This window comes from Plecotus auritus, assembly GCF_963455305.1.
Source record: "Plecotus auritus genome assembly, chromosome: 6".
Lineage (NCBI taxonomy): Eukaryota > Metazoa > Chordata > Mammalia > Chiroptera > Vespertilionidae > Plecotus > Plecotus auritus.
Window position 1 is genome coordinate 172010218 of NC_137773.1, and position 16855 is coordinate 172027072.

At 59.2% G+C, this 16855-nt stretch overlaps 3 protein-coding genes across 6 annotated transcripts in view; 1 reads left to right on the forward strand and 2 right to left on the reverse strand.

Annotated features, from left to right (window-relative positions):
* Nucleotides 1-5342, reverse strand: part of TTC21A (tetratricopeptide repeat domain 21A) — a 30841-nt gene extending 25499 nt beyond the window's left edge. For all 4 annotated transcript variants that reach the window (XM_080674096.1, XM_080674097.1, XM_080674095.1 and 1 more), the window contains exons 1-4: nucleotides 4762-5342; nucleotides 3337-3466; nucleotides 2401-2511; nucleotides 1019-1185 (exon numbers count right to left, since the gene is read on the reverse strand). In XM_080674096.1, the coding sequence (XP_080530222.1) occupies nucleotides 1019-1185; nucleotides 2401-2511; nucleotides 3337-3466; nucleotides 4762-4788 (435 nt within the window). In that variant the 5' untranslated portion in view covers nucleotides 4789-5342. The remainder of the gene's footprint in view (nucleotides 1-1018; nucleotides 1186-2400; nucleotides 2512-3336; nucleotides 3467-4761) is intronic.
* GORASP1 (golgi reassembly stacking protein 1) lies at nucleotides 4998-14875 on the forward strand. Its single transcript, XM_080674100.1, has 9 exons — nucleotides 4998-5138; nucleotides 7549-7629; nucleotides 8140-8343; nucleotides 9886-9972; nucleotides 10097-10227; nucleotides 10480-10837; nucleotides 11582-11732; nucleotides 12196-12345; nucleotides 12570-14875. Exons 1-9 carry the CDS (start codon nucleotides 5076-5078, stop codon nucleotides 12818-12820), a joined length of 1476 nt encoding a protein of 491 aa, XP_080530226.1. The 5' UTR covers nucleotides 4998-5075; the 3' UTR covers nucleotides 12821-14875.
* Nucleotides 14813-16855, reverse strand: part of WDR48 (WD repeat domain 48) — a 32355-nt gene continuing 30312 nt past the window's right edge. The window contains exon 19 of the mRNA XM_080674099.1: nucleotides 14813-16747. Within this exon, the coding sequence (XP_080530225.1) occupies nucleotides 16652-16747 (96 nt within the window). The 3' untranslated portion in view covers nucleotides 14813-16651. The remainder of the gene's footprint in view (nucleotides 16748-16855) is intronic.

Sequence of the window (16855 nt, forward strand, 5' to 3'; positions counted from 1 at the left end):
TAGGCGGCCTTCCTTGACCTTCCGGGCTGGTGTTGGGCCCTCCCCGGAACCCCCAGCTCTCTCACTCCCCAGGACCCCCAGCTCTCTCGCGGAGGCACTCTCACCCCTCTCCTCAGTGCCTGCTTACTTTGCGCTGTGCTCCGGAGGCCAACGTGGGGCCGCTCCTGCTCGCTGCACGTGAGGCGGGCATGCCCTCTGAGCAGGCGAGCAGGAGCCATTCTGAGCTCACCGGCCTTGCTGGCCCCCCTCCAGCCTTCACCCAGCCTCTCCTGGCAGATGGGGCAGGCAGGGAGGGTGGGGGGACCAGAGGACCCCCAGGGAGGGCCCACCCTGGAGTATCCCTCATGGCCCAGACCAGTGTTTCTCAACTCTTCCATTACTGCCCTCCGAAGGAGCCCTTTTAGACATGTCCCCCCTAGTCATTCCCTCCCGCTCCAAGACACTTTAATATCACAGATATATCGTGATACGTGTTGTACGTATATCTGTGTTTTACACATAGCCGATTTTTTCACCCGCTCCTCCCAGAACCAGTTTCCAGCCTGTTGGGGGTGATTTCTCCCCTGCTGAGAATGCATGGCCCGGCTCTCAGTGCGGCTCTGTGCCTGGGAGGTCTCTGTGTCTGAGCGCCCCCTGCTACCCAGCAGATCACCGCAAGGAGGACACGCAGGCCCAGGGCAGCTGGTTCATCTAGTTTTAAAAAAACATGACATCTGGACTTTTAGGTAAAAATCTTCTGATTTCTAAATGTCAGCAATGACTTCAAGATTTTTAGAATATAGTGCAGGCCACGGGACACCCATCTGCAGATGGGACTCTGGGCAAATGGCAGTTTGTACCGGACTGAGCCCTGAGACAGCCTGGGTGGGGTCACTTGGAGACCCAGGGTCTTGGCAGTGCCGGGCTGGGGCCCTCCCCGCATCCCATGGCCGTCCGTGGGAGTAACGGCCACGCTACCCTGCTGTGTTGGGACGCTGCTTGCTCGGGCGGTTGCCCTGGTGATGCCCGTGGTGAGTACCTCTCTGGCGCTGTTGGACAGCTGTAGCATGCGGTCGATGTACTCCTTGGCCTTGTCATGGCGGCCCATGAGCCAGAGGAAGAGGCCGGCATAGTACAGGGCAATCCAGCTGGCCGTCTTGCGCATTTCCTTCAGGCTGCTCTCCAGCTCCTGAATCGCTTCTTGGTCTGTGAATCCGAGAGAGGAGGAAGAGGAGAGAGGAGGAAGAGGAAGAGGAGAGAGGAGGAAGAGGAAGAGGAAGAGGAGAGAGGAGGAAGAGGAGAGAGGAGGAAGAGGAAGAGGAGAGGAGGAAGAGGAAGAGGAGAGAGGAGGAAGAGGAAGAGGAGAGAGGAGGAAGAGGAAGAGAGAGGAGGAAGAGGAAGAGGAGAGAGGAGGAAGAGGAAGAGGAGAGAGGAGGAAGAGGAAGAGGAAGAGGAGAGAGGAGAGGGGAGAAAGAGGAAGAGGAGAGAGGAGAGAGGAGGAAGAGGAAGAGGAGAGAGGAGGAAGAGGAAGAGGAGAGAGGAGGAAGAGGAAGAGGAAGAGGAGAGGGGAGGAAGAGGAAGAGGAGAGGGGAGGAAGAGGAAGAGGAGAGGGGAGGAAGAGGAAGAGGAGAGAGGAGGAAGAGGAGGAGGAGAGAGGAGGAAGAGGAAGAGGAGAGAGGAGGAGGAGGAAGAGGAGAGAGGAGGAAGAGGAGAGAGGAGGAAGAGGAAGAGGAGAGAGGAGGAAGAGGAGAGAGGAGGAAGAGGAAGAGGAGAGAGGAGGAAGAGGAAGAGGAGAGAGGAGGAAGAGGAGGTGTGCCTGGTCCCGCAGGGGGCACTGAGGGCCCTGGTGGTTGCCTCTGGACACTCTGGGGCTCCCACAACACCTGGAGCCAATGACACAGCAGCCCGGGGCCTGGACACAAGGAACACGCCCCGAGATGCCCCGGGAGCGGCCCAGGCCTGGACTTGGGCTGCTGCCTTCTCTCCTCGTGCCCAGCAGTGTGCTGAGCGGACAGACCGAGCCCGAATCCCTCACCTCAGGTGCACGATTCATTCTGGGGGGGAAACAGTAGTCTGTGGTCTCTTGGAACCTCTCTAGGGAAGTGGACATCAGTGATAGAATTATTTATATCAGTTTGATTTTTCCTGACAACCTCTTGGCAAAGGAAAGCAAGGTGTCTCCCCAACTCTTGGGGTCTGGATGGAGGGCCCCTGCCACTGTTATGCTCTCTGCCTATGGCTCCCACTCAGTTGGGCCTGGGCACGGGGTCTTCTTTGAGGCCTCGCAGGGAAGGGGAACAGCAGCCACTCCTCATAGGCCAACAGAACCCGCAGCCACCAGAGCCCGTCCTTCCTTCCGCAGCCCTTGCGGGGCTGTCTCCCGGAGGGGGGCCAGGCCCAGCGGGGCAGAGCTGCACTCACCGATGGTTTTACAGCACTTGTGAGCGTAAATGAGGGCCATGATGGAGCACAGGGACACGTCTGGGTGATTCCGGAGGCTCTCCAGGCTGCTGATGGCGTCCTGGATGTGCTCTGCCAAGAGGGACCACGTGGTTAATCGTTGGGCTCCAGGCCCAGAGGGCAGAAGGCTCCATGGCAAGGACATGGGGTTCCTCATTAGGGCTGACCCGAGGCTTGCCACCACCTGGCTTTCCCCAGGATCAGAGGACTAACTGGTACAAAAGGTTCCCAGTGGCCTGAGGTCCCTGAAGACCAAAGCTCCTTGAAAAGGCTGCTGGCACCATGGTTCAGACTGCCAGGGGCCGGAGGGCCTGCAGCTGGGATGTACCCATGAGTACACAGGGATGCCTGGGAGGTTGAGATTTTTGCCTTGGGACAGTTCTGGAAAAAGAACCTCGGGGCATTTCTAGTTAGTTGCACAAGAGCCAACAGTTGCGTTTATCTCTCCGTGTCCACTGATGTTGGCCACGGGCAGCTCAGCCTGTCCCTAGCCCAGGGTCCTTCTGAATGTCTGAGTCAGCACCTGAATGGGCCCCCCTCCTCCCCCTGCTCCTGTACCATACCTGCTGGTACCTACACCCACCACCTCCTCCTTTTCCTGCACGGTCAACTCTCAGCTTCCAACCTTGGGATCAGTTCGTAATCGTGCAGTCGTTTCTCCACCCGCTCGTTGTCCAGATAGGGAAACGGAGGCGCAGAGCAGCAGCAGTGAGCCCTCTGAGGTCTCACAGTCAACTACATGTGGATTGCACAGGCTTCTGTGGATGAGCCTGGGGACCTCGGCCCTGAGTGTAAGACTGTTGTCATGACTGGGGGTAGAAGTGGGCAACTGGGTGGAGTCAGTGTTCGCGCTGGGCGAGTGCCCAGGTCAGGCGGCCACCAATGACGAGTCCTTACCTTCCCTGAAGGCTCCATAGGCTTTGAAGAACTGCAGCACAGGGTCATTACTGAATTTTTCCAGGCCCGCGGCCGCAGCCTGCTGCACGTGGCGGAAGTACTTTTCCTGGCTGTAGTAGATGATCCCAGCCTGTGGGAGGGCAGACGCCACTGCAGCAGCCCTTCTCTGTCTCTGCTCTGACCTCTCCCTCCCCTATTCCCTGCTCCTCCTCAGTTCCGTGAAGGAAAGAGAAAGAGAAGTTCCCGGCCTCATCCTGTTCACCAGGCCCAGGAGCAACTCCATGCAGTTTTCCCGGGAAGGAGCCTGGAGGTGTTCGTTGTGGAATTATCTACAGAATTCTGGTTCAAAGGTGGAAAATTCAACTCAAGCTGTCTTAGGAAGGAAGGAATTCAAGGGAAAGAGAGAGGACCAATAATAAGAATAATTGCACCAGGAGTTAGTTACGACTTATTGTGGGCTAACCACCTCTGGCATCTGTACCCAGGGCTTTCCATCCATTATCTTCTGCATTATTCTCTTCCTAGCCTTCCCAGTTAAGAAAGCTGAAGGCCATGGCGACTGTGGCTTGACAAAAGTCACACAGCAACAGGGGCTAGGAGTTCAAAGCGAGTCTCACTTCCCCTAAGGTTTGTGGGTGCTGGGGTTGGAGACAGATGTGGCTGAATTGTAACAGCCTTGTGGGCCATATGAAAGGGCCCAGACATCATCCTGAGGATAACAGGAAGCAGTGGGAATGGTTTTAAGCAGGGGAGAGGGGACGCATTCAGATGTGCGTTTTTGCAAAACCACCCTGGTGGCTGTGTGTGTGTGTGTGTGTGTGTGTGTGTGTGTGTGTGGTGGGGGTTGGGGTGGGGAGGGGGGAATGGCTGGAGAAGAGAGCCGAAGCAGAGAAACCAGTTGGGTGGGGGACTGTTACAGGCGCCCAGGGGAAAGGTGGTGGTGACCCAGGGCTCCGAGGTAAAAGTGGGTGATCTCAGGAGACATTTAGGAGTGGACGTTTCTTGCTGATAGATAGGATCAGGGGATGGGTATGGGGAAGAGTTAAAGCTGGGGGATCAAATGGTGGTGCCATCTACTGAGGTCGGGGACACAGAAGAGGCACAGGCAGGGAAAGGGGAGCTGATGGCAAGATGATGGAGATGGGTTGGGTGCGTTGGTTTGGAGGAGCCTGGGGACAGGACTGGGTGGGGATGCTGATTTGGGGCTCACGGTGCACCGAAAGCACCAGAGGGGATGCCCTCGTCAGGGAGAGTGAAGCGAGAAAGGGTCAGGACCCCCAGGAGCAGCGGAAGACAGCGAAGTGCGGGTCAAGGGGATGGCAGGAGCAGGTCGGGAGGTGGCAGGAGAGCGGCAGGGCGCGGGGGTCACCGGGCTAGGGGCGGGGAGTCCCAAAGGGAGCGGCCGGCAGCGCCCGGGCCACGCACCATCAGGGAGGAGTCATTGCTGTTCATCTCTGGACGCTAACGGCTCGGAGTCCGGGTCTGGCGGGGCGGAGCGGGGCCGGATTCCTGAATCAGGGTCCTGGGCACGCCTCTAACCGCCTGCCGCTGGAGGCGCGCGCGTCCTTGGAGACGGAGCTGCTGGCCGGTTGCTAAGAGCGTCAGAATCGGGGGTGGGCGTGGCAAAGCGTCCACGTGACTAGACGCTGGTAGTTGAGCGCCGAGAGGGCGAGTCGGCGCTGGTGGCACCGGGTCCGCGCTGCGTTCGGGGACGCTGGCGCCGGAGCCGGGCCGCTGCCATGGGCCTGGGCTCCAGCACCGAGCAGCCCGCGGAGACCTCCGAGGGCTTCCACCTGCACGGGGTGAGTCGCTCCCGCGGCGCCGGCGACCGGGGCCGGGCGTCCACACCGATGCGCCGGGACGCCTTAGCGCCGGCCCCAGGGCGGCGGAGGCGGGGACCCGGCCCTAGTGCGGCTGCCCGGGTGGAGGGTGAGGCCCCCTGGCCGAGGGGAACGGCCCGCGAGAGGCGGCCCCGCGGCACGCCTGGCCTCGGCCCGTCTGCGGCCGCTGTCGGCCCGGCGCCCGCCCCAGTGCCAGCTGTGCAGGAAGCGGGAGCGTTTCCTGGTCCGGTCGGGCCGCCAGGAATAGCCCTTCTCCCGGGCGAATATTGCAGCAGCTCCAGGCGGGACGCATTGGTGCACGTAGGTCACATGTATGATTGCCTGCTGTGTGCCGCGCTCCGTGCTGGACCTGGGACCCGGTCCCCGCTCTTGAGTCCGCGGGTCGGGAAAACCAAGGGGACGCCAGCTGCTGGGGGCTGGCGGGCGCACACGCCGCCCGTCCTGGGGTCGGAAAGGCTTCTGGGGCTCGAGGACCAGTGCTAACCAGACGGGGAAGTGGGAGCGGGAGAACCCGCAGCAGACGCGGCGACAGCGTTTGCAGCAGGGGAGGGTCCCAGGGTGAAAGATCGCGGCGGGTCGCCAGGGTCCCGTAGTCCGATGGGGATTTGGGGTCGATATTTGTACTGTAGAGAAGGAGGGGTGGTAACGGAGGTGAGCATACTAGGGCGGGCCTCTGACCCACTGGGGAAGGACCCCGTTTCCCTTGTATAGCGTGGATGGCTGCAGAGAGCGGTGCAAGCTTGTCAGTTTGGTGCCTGGTCTATGTGTTGTGATGGGAGGCTCTGTGGGTGGGGGGCTGGAGGGTTGGACGTGATGGAAACCCCCAAGGGAAAGCCAGACAGAGGGCCATGCTTGCTGCAGGAGTGGGGGTGCAGTGGGCAGCAGCACAGACCATTTCCTCTGTAGAGCCGTAGTGGTCAATGACAAGGCCCAGGGCCAGGGCAGTAAGTACAGGGCAGCACAAGGCCACAAGAGAGGGTAGGCAGAGGCTCTGGGTGGCTGGGAGGGGGCTGGGCCTGGAGACTGGGGGCCTGAGCCTCTGGACTTCATTAATGGTGGAGGGCAGCAGTAGTGGGCAGGGGCCAGGTGGCAATATGGCTTTAGGAGCAGGGTCTTACCAGAGGGAGGTGGGGTGGCTTAGAGTGGCCCCCGAGCATGGAGGAGCGCCTCTTCCAAGCTCTCTCGGACGAATTGTCCTTTGGTTTTCGAAAGCCACGTAGTCCCAGCTTTCCCCTAAAGGGGTGGGGAGCAGGGGCCCTCTGAGCCAGGCTACCTGGGGCTGTCGTGGATTCTCTCATTGGAAGCCACGGCAGCTTCTGGAGGTGGCACGCAGGGGCTTCGATCCGAAAACGCAGCGGTGAGCTCTCCTTCAGCTTGGGGGATCCACGCCTGGAGGGGCTGGTGGGTGGCAGAAGCCACAGGGCCGTCCCCTGGCAGAGGTGGGCAGAACCAGAGGCCACAGGAGCCCCATGCCCTCTGGGCTGGGGCCTGGCAGATGCCTGATGATCAGGGCGTCAAGTGAGGACACCCGAAGGCCTGAGGGGTGGAGCCCACCTGCAGGGTTGGGACCTGGACTGGAGATAAAGGCCGCCTTGTTAGGGCAGGGCTCTGTAAATGGGCCTTTGAGAGGGATTCGGGCTGCAGCCCTGGTTGCTGTGCTTGGGGAGATGGCAGACGTTGGGAGTGCAGAGCGGGGAGGGAGCACCCTTGGGCCAGGAATGACTCCTGTGTCCTGCATGGGAGCGGGGGCCGAATTGTGAGGTGGGGCCTTGGCACTGCTCACCGGGCCCCAGGGCTTAGGCTCCTTCCTGCCCCTGCGGGTCTGCTCTCCTCAGCAGCTCCCCTCACCTGTTGGGCTGACCTTGGATCTGTCCCCACAGGGTCTGGGGCCCTCTGGCCACAGGCTGCCTTCCCCGCTGCCTCTTTCCGGCCACAGCCCTGGTTCTATCTCTCATGGGGCCCTGCCCACTTCCGTACGGAGGGCCCTCCCTTTCTGTCCACCTCTTAACCTTTCTGGGAAACCCTCCTGGCGTTCCCTGGAGGCCTGCGCCACCCTGCTCCATGGGGCCTCCTGGTAGCCCCCAGGACTGCCCTGGGCTCTCCTAGAGGCATCCCTGGGAGCGTGATCTGTGGATCATGGTCAGGGAAGAGCTGTTTTCCTAAAGAGGAAAAATGTGTGCCCAGGAAGGTGGTGAGAGAGGAGGGAGGTCACCTTAACAGTGCCCACGTGTGGCCTGTCCGGAACAGTTCATGCCAGTGCCCGTTTCCTCGCTGGGACACGGGGAGTGGTGGTGGTCTCTGAAATTGAGGGCTGGGGCTTCTTGGAAGTCATGGGGCTGGCTCAGTGACCGGCCTCCTCTGCCCGGGACAGGTGCAGGAGAACTCCCCCGCCCAGCAGGCGGGCCTGGAGCCCTACTTTGACTTCATCATCACCATCGGGCACTCAAGGCTGGTGAGCTTTGCTGTGTGTGTGTGTGTGTGTGTGTGTGTGTGTGTGTGTGTGTGTCCCGTATGTCCCGTATGTCCCAAAGGAGGCTCCAGCCCAGCTCCCGCCTCCCTTTTCTTCTGGAGGGAGGCCCTGCCCAGCGCTCAGCTCCTGAGCTCTCTGGGGTGGACTGGAGGTTAATGGACTCTTGGAGGTGGCCACGGGGCCTAAGGGGCCTGCCTCTTGGGGCATGAGAGATGTGAGGGCTCTGGCCAAGGGGCAGCTCAGCGTGGGACAGCCTGCAGTGCCCTGAACCCAGGAGGCTCTTTGATGAATTTGTTGTGCTTTCTGGGGAAGAGGGGGAGTGGAGGGAGCAGATTTAGCACTGCTTGGGGGGGCGGGGGTGTGGCCCATCCCACACCGGGCCCTGCTGGGGCAGCTGGCCACCAAGGCCCTTGCCCCACCTCAGACCCAGACTTGTCTGAGTGGCCCGGATGGGGTGGAGGGGTCCTTGGAGTCAGCCCCCTGCCCCCATAGAACAAGGAGACTGACACGCTGAGGGATCTGCTGAAGGCCAATGTGGAGAAGCCGGTGAAGCTGGAGGTGTTCAACATGAAGACCATGAGGGTGCGCGAGGTGGAGGTGGTGCCCAGCAACATGTGGGGCGGCCCAGGCCTGCTGGGCGCCAGCGTGCGCTTCTGCAGCTTCCACAGGGCCAGCGAGCATGTGTGGCACGTGCTGGTGAGTGGGGTGGGGCCGGGCATGGATGTGGGTGGGGCGATGAGTGGGGCATTCGGGCCACAGGCCAAGCACTTGCAGGGGAAGGTGGTGGGGCCAGAACACATGAGGGCGTTTGGGGGGTATCGGGGGGTAGGGAGCAGGGTGTGGGGGCAACTGGGACAGGGCCCGGAGCCAGGTGGACTATTCGAGGACTCCCTGAGGGCAGGGTCTCACTCGTCACAGTGTCCAGAGAGGGCAGCTCTTTACTTGCATGGGCTGCCATCTACTGGAGGGTGGCTGCGCTGCCAGGACGCTGCTGCTGCCACTGCCTCCGTGTTAGCCTATGACTTTGGGCACTTTTTTACCCTCTAGACCAGGGGTGGGGAGCTTCCAGGCCGCGGGCCATAGAAGGCCTGCAAAATCATTTGGCCTGGCCTTGCCAAGACATTAGCGGTGAGTTAATTAAATGTTTGACCGAATATAGCAGGCTGATTTTTAAGTTGATAATTTTGTGTGGCCCTCGAGTGATATTATAAATATCCAAATGGCCCTTGGCAGAAAAAAGGCTCCCCCCCTGCTCTAGACACAGTTTCTGATTTTGAAAGGTGGGGCTGCCATCTGCTGGAGGGTGGCTGCGCTGCCGGGACGCTGCTGCTGCCCCTGCCTCGGTGTTTTTTCTGGCAGGTCCCCTGAGAGCACCTCGGCACTGGGCTGGTGCCTGGGGTCTGAACCTTGTGAATCTCAGTGACGGAATTGTCACAGACGTTTCTGTTAGTGTCCATCACAGCTACACGTGCACATGTGACACGTGCGTCCACTGATGGTGCCCAAGTTCGCAAGAATGCTTGGTCCTGCGACTTGGTGACAGGAGGGTGCCCCGAGTTGGGAACTGGCTGGTTTTCTAGCCTCCTCTGTTGCTCACCGACTTCTCGGGGAGCCTTCTCAGTCTTTTGACCTACCTCAGCTTGTCCACTGGTGCCACGGGGCGATGGTGGAAATCCCTGCGCGTTCCTCTAGGAGCTGAGACTGGTCCAGTGTCTCAAGGCCCCTCTCTAAGGGAGAGGGTATCCTTATACCCAGTCCTGCTCACTGCCCTCGCCTCCATCCCCTACCCAGGGGTCTTCACAGCCATGCAATTGGGCACTTACTGGGCCAAAGTGTGGTTTTCATTCTTTACATATATTATTTCCAAAATCTTCTCAGCAACCCTATGAGTAAGCACTGCATGCCGTAGTTTTCATTGCTGGGAACCTGCGGCTGAGTGGTTAAGTATTTGTCCAGTCACCCAGCTAGCAGTTGGTGGAGTCAGGGGTTGAACCCAGGTCAGCTGCCAGAGCTCTGTGCTGTGAGCCATGCCACGGTACTGCCCTCTGCTGGGCAGGCTGTGGACCTGGGGGACGGGGGTGGGGGACGGAGGGGAATTTGGGGGTAAGGTAGGAGAGTCTGGGCCCGAGGCCTTGGCCTGGGGACGGAGGTTAAGTGTCTTACAGACTACCTGGAGAGACGGCTCCGGCCCGTCCTCCACTCCAGCAGTGAGGTGATGGTTCTCAATTCTTTCCCCAGGATGTGGAACCCTCTTCGCCCGCCTCCCTTGCTGGCCTGTGCCCCTACACAGACTATGTGATTGGCTCAGACCAGCTCCTTCAGGAGGTGAGGAACCCAAGGCCCAGCCCTCCGCAGACCCCAGTGGGTGTGGAGATGTGGGTGCTGTCCACGAGAAGTGCCTCCAGTTCCGGCGTTGGGGCCAGGGCTCAGGCCTGTGTGTTTGTCCCAGTCTGAGGACTTCTTCACTCTCATCGAGTCCCACGAGGGGAAGCCCTTGAAGCTGATGGTTTATAACTCCGAGTCCGACTCCTGCCGGGAGGTGTCTGTAACTCCCAACGCAGCCTGGGGTGGAGAGGGCAGGTACTTCCGGGGGTCGGAGGGCTGTAGGGTGGGGTCCTGGTGGGGCCCTTGGGTGGGCCTGGCCGGTGGGCATGGACCCCAGAGTCCCACGGTGGGGGGTGGAGGGCTGGGCCCTGGTTTAGGGATCCTGAGGCTGACCATGGCCCAGGAGGCATCCTTTTAGCCCCCTCACTGCCATTGGTGGGTGGGGGTGGCAGAGATAGGAAAGGCTGTGAGACAACTCCTGGATTGAATGTTTCTGGACTTCGGCAGTCTGGGGTGTGGTATCGGCTACGGGTATCTGCATCGGATCCCAATCCAGCCCCCCAGCTACCACAAGAAGCCACCTGGTGCCCTGCCGCCTGGTACCCCGCTACCTGGCGCCCCACTACCTGGTACCCCGCCACCTGGTACCCCGCCACCTGGTGTCCCGCCACCTGGTAACCCGCCATCTGGTGCCCCACCACCTGGTACCCCACCACCTGGTGCTCCACCACCTGGTGCCTTGCCACCTGGTACCCTGCCATCTGGTACCCCACCACCTGGTGCCCTGCCACCTGGAACCACCCCCCTGGACTCTCCTGCCCCTCCTGGCCCAGAGATGGGTTCCAGGCAGGGTGACTACTTGGAGGTACGTGGGGAACACCTGTCAGCTAGGGGGTGTGGGGAGCTTCATGTGGACAGAAGAGAGGATTCTGGAGGCCCTTGGGCCCACCTGCTTGTGGGACCCAGTGGGAGCAGGTGGGCCCATTCCGGGGCAATGAAATCCGCTTTGGTTCTCCTGCCACTGAGGTCGGGAGGTGAGGGTAGTGGCAAGGCACCAGTAGTCATTTATATTTTATGAGTGGGAAACAGGCTCAGGGGTGGGCGGAGCCTTGCTCTGTGCCTCAGTGGGTCTGTGGTAAGGTTGGGCCAGAGGCTGGCATCCAGAGTCCCAGCTGGGCTGGTGGTCCGGCCACGCCTGCAGGGAGAGTGCTGGTCTTATCTTCATGGCTGTTGAGCGGGTCCCCTGAATACCTTTAGGCACGGCTGGTGCCCGGGGTCTGTGCCTGGGGCATGGGAGGATTGCTTTCCAAGCATGCTGGAATTCAGGGACGGCCCTTTCTTCTTGGGGGCCATGGGCGGGGCCCAGCCAGCTGGGCACCTGGGCTCCTCAGCAGAGTGGCAGGGGTGCTCCCTCTTGTGTCGGCACTGCCGGGGAGGCCAGCCAGGCCCCTGACTTCACATCACCCGTAGAGAGGCACCGAGCACCAAGGCTCTTTGCTCCTTCAGGCAGAGCGATGCTTCTGGGGCAAGTGGGGGTTGGGGGGTGAAGCTGGACGACACTGTCCCAATGGCGCTTTCCCTGTGCCCTCTTTTTCCCCGGCTCCCCTAGGCCCTGCTGCAGGCACCTGGCTCCTCCATAGAGGGCCTGCTTCCTGAGCCTGGGCGTCTCAGCTGTGGTGTGCCTGACCTTGGGGAACTGCCGCGGCCCATGGAGACTCCTCTCCAGCCTCCGCCTCCGGTGCAGCGAGTCATGGACCCAGGTAGTGAGCAGGCCCTGGCAAGGGGGCTAGGAACCTGCAACCCCTGGTGCCGAAATGGGCCCCAGGCTCAGGCCTGGACTTTGGCGACAGTTACCAAAACCTTCCTCAGACCTGCTGACCCCTACTCTGTGCCAGGATGGTTGCAAGTGACCACATGCAGTGTGTAGACGGGAAGACTGCTATCCAGAGAAGAGGGGTGGCCTGCTCAAGGTCACAGCAAATTGGGGACAGAGCAGGGTCTGGTCCTTCCGCCACTGTGCTACTCCCATGATGCCCAATGCCGGGCCCCTTTCTTTCCTTAGAAACAAGCAGCTGTGGGGGAGGGGAACTCTGGGTTGGGTTGAGGGCTGAGATTAGTCTCAGGCTGAGCCAGATGCTCCAGGAACGGGGCAGAGCGAGCCGGGGTACTGGCCTTCAGCAGGCAGGGTCTTGTGCTAGCCAAGAACTGTGCCGCGTCCCCTAGGCTTCCTGGACGTGTCGGGCATCTCCCTCTTGGACAGCAGTGCCAGCGTCTGGCCCAGCGTGCCCTCCTTCCCAGAGCTGACCTCCACCGCCGTGCCAGCCGCAGGGCTGGAGGACGTCTGCTCCAGCAGTGGCTCTCACGAGCGTGCCGGTGAGTGGCTCGCACCTGCAGAGGTCTCTGGGGAGGCTGCCCCGTTTCTCAGTGGGTTCGAGGCTGGCGTTTGGGAGGAATCCAGCCACGTCAGGGTGTTTGTACACTGGCTCTCTCCTCGCCATGTGTGTCTGGGGTGGGATTTGGAGGTCAGTGAGGTTACTGCCCCCAGCACACTGGCCCAGGTTCTGCAGGCCTCCTGAGCCCCATCCTGTGTGTTTCAGGTGAGGCCACGTGGTCTGGATCAGAGTTTGAGGTCTCCTTCCCGGACAGCCCAGGTGCCCAGGCCCAGCAGGACCACCTGCCTCAGCTGACCCTTCCCGACAGCCTCACCTCTGCAGCCTCGCCAGAGGACGGGCTGTCCGCTGAGCTGCTCGAAGCTCAGGCCGAGGAGGAGCCGGCAAGCACAGCAAGTCCAGGTCTCAGGGCGGAAGCCGAGGCAGCCAGCCAGGCCCAGCTCGCTACCCCCGAATAATACCCTGGGCAACAGCAAGGCCCCTGATGGCATGTCCTGAGGTCCAGGTGTGGGGAGGTGGCTCAGGCCACACTGGGCCCAGCCCCTCGCCTGATCCCAGCCCAACATGGCCAGCTTCCTAGGCTGTGGCTCCGAGTGCCGTGCAGGGACTTCTGCAGGTGGGGACTCATGGCCACTCACCCTACTGGTTTCCAAGAGATGACCTAGCAGCATGCCGCGTGATGGTCCTGGCTTTGGGGAAAGAATCTGAAGCACATCCTTTTGGGGTGGGAGGGAGCTGGGGTGGGAGAGGAGAGGCTTTGCTGCTCGTGTGGCACACGGAGCCTTGCCGGTGGGGAGGAGGCGTGGGCCTCGGGGAAGGGCATCTTGGCTGTGTACGCTGAGGCCCAGTGCTTGTTCCTGCGTGGTCACTGTGGCTTCCCAGGAAGCAGCAGGGTCCAGATGTGACCAGGTGTGGCAATGGGTAAGGGAGGAAGGGGTCGGTGTGGTGTTTGCCTAACAGCTTTGCAGAGCTTGCCTTGATTCTTCCTGCACAGCTGAGCCAGTGCTATCTACTGGAAGGCACCCCAAGCCCTGGGGACCCTTGAAGCCCCAATGACTGTCTCTTCTGTCATGTGCCCCCATTCCTGTGCCACACTGCACAGCCGGCTCAGGTTGACTGACACCTGCCAGTCACAGCTGCAAAAGAGAGGCAGTGAACTTGCCCACCTCTCATGGGAGAGGAGGGTTGGAAATTCTAGAAACTTCAGCAGACACTTACCTGTGCTTAGACCACGATGTTTCTTCTTCCCCAGGGCTGACTCCCCACAGACCTAGTATCCCCAAACTTACACAACCATCTCTTCTACATACACAAGGCACCCAGCCAGCCCCAGTGGTGAACAGGTTACAAATTTAAATTCACCATCCTAAGCACACTCTCAAAGCCAGTCCTGACCTCTTTACACACAGCTCCCACCGCAAGGGCAAACGAGAGGCCAGGGCAAGAGTGGGTGAGGGCCCTTCTGTTCTTTCCCAGAGTGTGTGTGTGTGTGGGGGGGAGGGGGAGGTGGGGGTTCCTCCTACCACCAGGTGCCTTGGGAGGCTAAGGCACGCATGGGTCTTGTGCTCTGTCCTGCAGGAAGGGAGGGCTCCCCCAGGGACGGGGTCCTCACCTGCCCCGGCCAGAGTCCCTTGCCTCCCCACAGTCCCTGCTGGTTACCATGAAGGCTGCCTCTGGCTTTGTCCTCTAGTGTCTGTCCACTTTGAGTCCCCCGCTGCTGCTTGATTTGTAATGTCCGCATGTACAAGGAAATTCAGAGCTGTTAGCCCAGTGGTCGGCAAACTGCGGCTCGCGAGCCACATGCGGCTCTTTGGCCCCTTGAGTGTGGCTTTTCCACAAAACTCCACGTGTGGGCGCGCATGTACAGTGCGATTGAAACTTCGTGGCCCATGCACGCAAGTCGGTTTTCGGCTCTCAAAAGAAATTTCAATCATCCTGTTGATATTTGGCTCTGTTGACTAATGAGTTTGCCGACCACTGTGTTAGCCCATAGCACAAGGACTAGCAGCCGAAGGCGGCACAAGCCGAGTGTGTGGAGGGAGGCCCCAATCAGTGAACACTAAGTTCCTAGCACTCTGACCGCGCAGACAGCGAGCCCTGTCCATGCCGAGCAGGAGGCCTGGGTGCAAGGCCAGCGCCGGGGCCTGTTCCTGGGCCGCCTGGGAGCTCAGCTCTGCTGCAGAACTGCAGGAAGAACAAGCACCGGGGATTGCGCCGAGGGCAGGGTCCCTGCGCTGCAGCCTGGCAGCCTGGCCCCCTGGCCCCGTCACCCTCACCCAAGGGTTCTGGCTTTTCCTCGCTTTACACATGCCTCTTCCTAAGTGGGAGGATAAAGTGGATATCAGTGCTAATTATTCCAGGGTAAACAGGAAAACCAGAGGTTTCTCAATTTCTCTATCATCTGCTCTGAAGGAAAATGACAAGTGAAAAAATAAACATGTACTATGCTTTGAATATTTTAACTAAAGCCTTTATTCTATACAACTGTGAAATACAGATTTTTACCCTTTTGGCATTGCAGACTGTCAACTTTTCTGGTTTGACGGGAAGAAAAGAAAAAAGTACAACCATGCTGGGGGCAGATCTATGGCAGGAAGGGAGCACAGCCGACCCTCGAGGTTCGGGAGCAGGGCAAGATGGCCCAGCACCAAAACCCATCCCGTTAGCCCAAGGGCCCCTCATGCAAACACAACAGGGCTGGTAAATGAGCTTGGTGGTTTTTTTGACATGAATTCACGACTATTGCTAAAAAACGTGCAGCAAAAGTGCACTGTTGTATCCAACAGATAGAAAGGGCTGTTTACAAAAGAAGTGGGCTGCTCTCTGCGTGAGGGGGAGGGCTCGGTGGAAGGGGGCTCACGTCCTCAGAGAGCCAGCGGCAGTGACCTGTCCACTTCCCAGAGGAGACTACCCGCGGTGAGGGAGCCCTGTCCCTACAGCTGTGCGAATCTGAGTGTCTCAAACAGTAAGGTCTGGACCGAGGCCCATCGGCTGCCTTCAGCTGAACCCATGAAGATGTAGAAAAGAAACCCTTCCCCACCCCCGCCCCAGGCCCCGCTGCTATGGGCGCTGCCACACACGAGCTGGGGAGGCCCCTGGACTGGAAGAAACTGCCTCTGAAGGCACTTGTGCTTCTGGCTCCACACGAGGCGTGTCTCATGTAGTCTGGTCGGGGCAGACCATTGCTCTAGTCTGAATACAAATGACCTTGGGGAGAATCCAAAGTGTTTGTATGCCAAAAATTGAAGTGTGTATCCCCAATAAGTTCTATTCTGTACAAGATCCAAATGATTCTAGGAAAGCTTTAGATTGTTAGAAAGAACAGTGAAAAGCCATCTGGATATAGGTACAACAACAGAAACCTGCATATAAAACTCTGGAAAACAGATATGTGTGTTTCCAGGCTAGGAATTACCATGATAATGCTTGCACTGACACCATACATTTTAGGTAGCATTTTAAACGAAGTTAAAATTTCACCACGGTCTTCAGTTTTGATGGTGCCTTGCTACTCACCAGAGCAAGTACCTCTGGTGCCACCTGGCTCTGCCCGTAAATAAAATGACACAGTGGAGGAAGGAGGAAGACAGCTGCACCTCCCTGTGGCTGCCAGACAGTCCGGGGCCCGGGTCAGTGTGGCATTGCTGGGGCACAGCAGTCAAGTGCTGTGGCCCAGCCCCTGGAGGTCCCACAGATCCATCTACAGGAACACGTCTGAGGTGCAGTAGTAAAAACAAGCCCAACACTAGTCATTTATTATGAAATGGGCTGGCTTTCGAATTGTGCAACGGCAAGTTCCTATTAAAAATAACTGTCTTAAATGGGCAAACAGTTTGTTTTTAATGACAAACGTGGAAAAAGCCTTCATAGGTACTGCACGAATGGAATGTACTCTCTTAGAAAAGCTACACAGCATGTGTGAAGTGGAAACACGGTGACAGATGTGGCCCTACGGGATGTGTTTCTAACAAGTGCTAACGAAGATAAGGTCCTTTGAAATAAAAGGAGGAAGCCAGGCCTGCGCTGGCCCGTCAGTTCTCTGTACACCTCGAGAGACAGTTGGCTGGGATTCTGCTCTCGGACTCTGCCTCCCTGGGGCAGCTTACTCTACACAAGGAGACTGGTTCTATATTACATTTCCATTAGTCACTGCAGTTGGAAGAGAATCTGTCCATACCCATCGGCCGTGAGAAGTCTGGCTCCCACTGGGCTCAGTGGCTTCCTAGGACTACTCTCGGGGCCGCAGAGGAAGGTCAGTAAATGGATACCCAGGAGTGCTCGCCCATCCCTCACGTGGACTTCTGTCGGTAATGGAGGGTGAGGTCACCGCCACTCTTCCATATGAAGTGTTTCACTGTCCGAAGGTCCATATTTGGATCCAAAACCTGAACAGCAAAATGTAAATTAGAAATGTCAAAGCCTCTGATATCGAAGGCCTTTACTGGTGCCTCTCACAGGTGATCCAGAGTGCCCTCTCCTCCCCGAGCCCCACC

Excerpts from the sequence above, each read along its gene's own strand:
- GORASP1 (XM_080674100.1), top strand. The coding sequence starts at position 5,076 with ATGGGCCTGGGCTCCAGCACCGAGCAGCCCGCGGAGACCTCCGAGGGC. Across the intron at positions 10,838-11,581 it reads GGCAGGGTGACTACTTGGAG|GCCCTGCTGCAGGCACCTGG; the intron begins GTACGTGGGGAA and ends CGGCTCCCCTAG. Across the intron at positions 11,733-12,195 it reads GCAGCGAGTCATGGACCCAG|GCTTCCTGGACGTGTCGGGC; the intron begins GTAGTGAGCAGG and ends CGCGTCCCCTAG.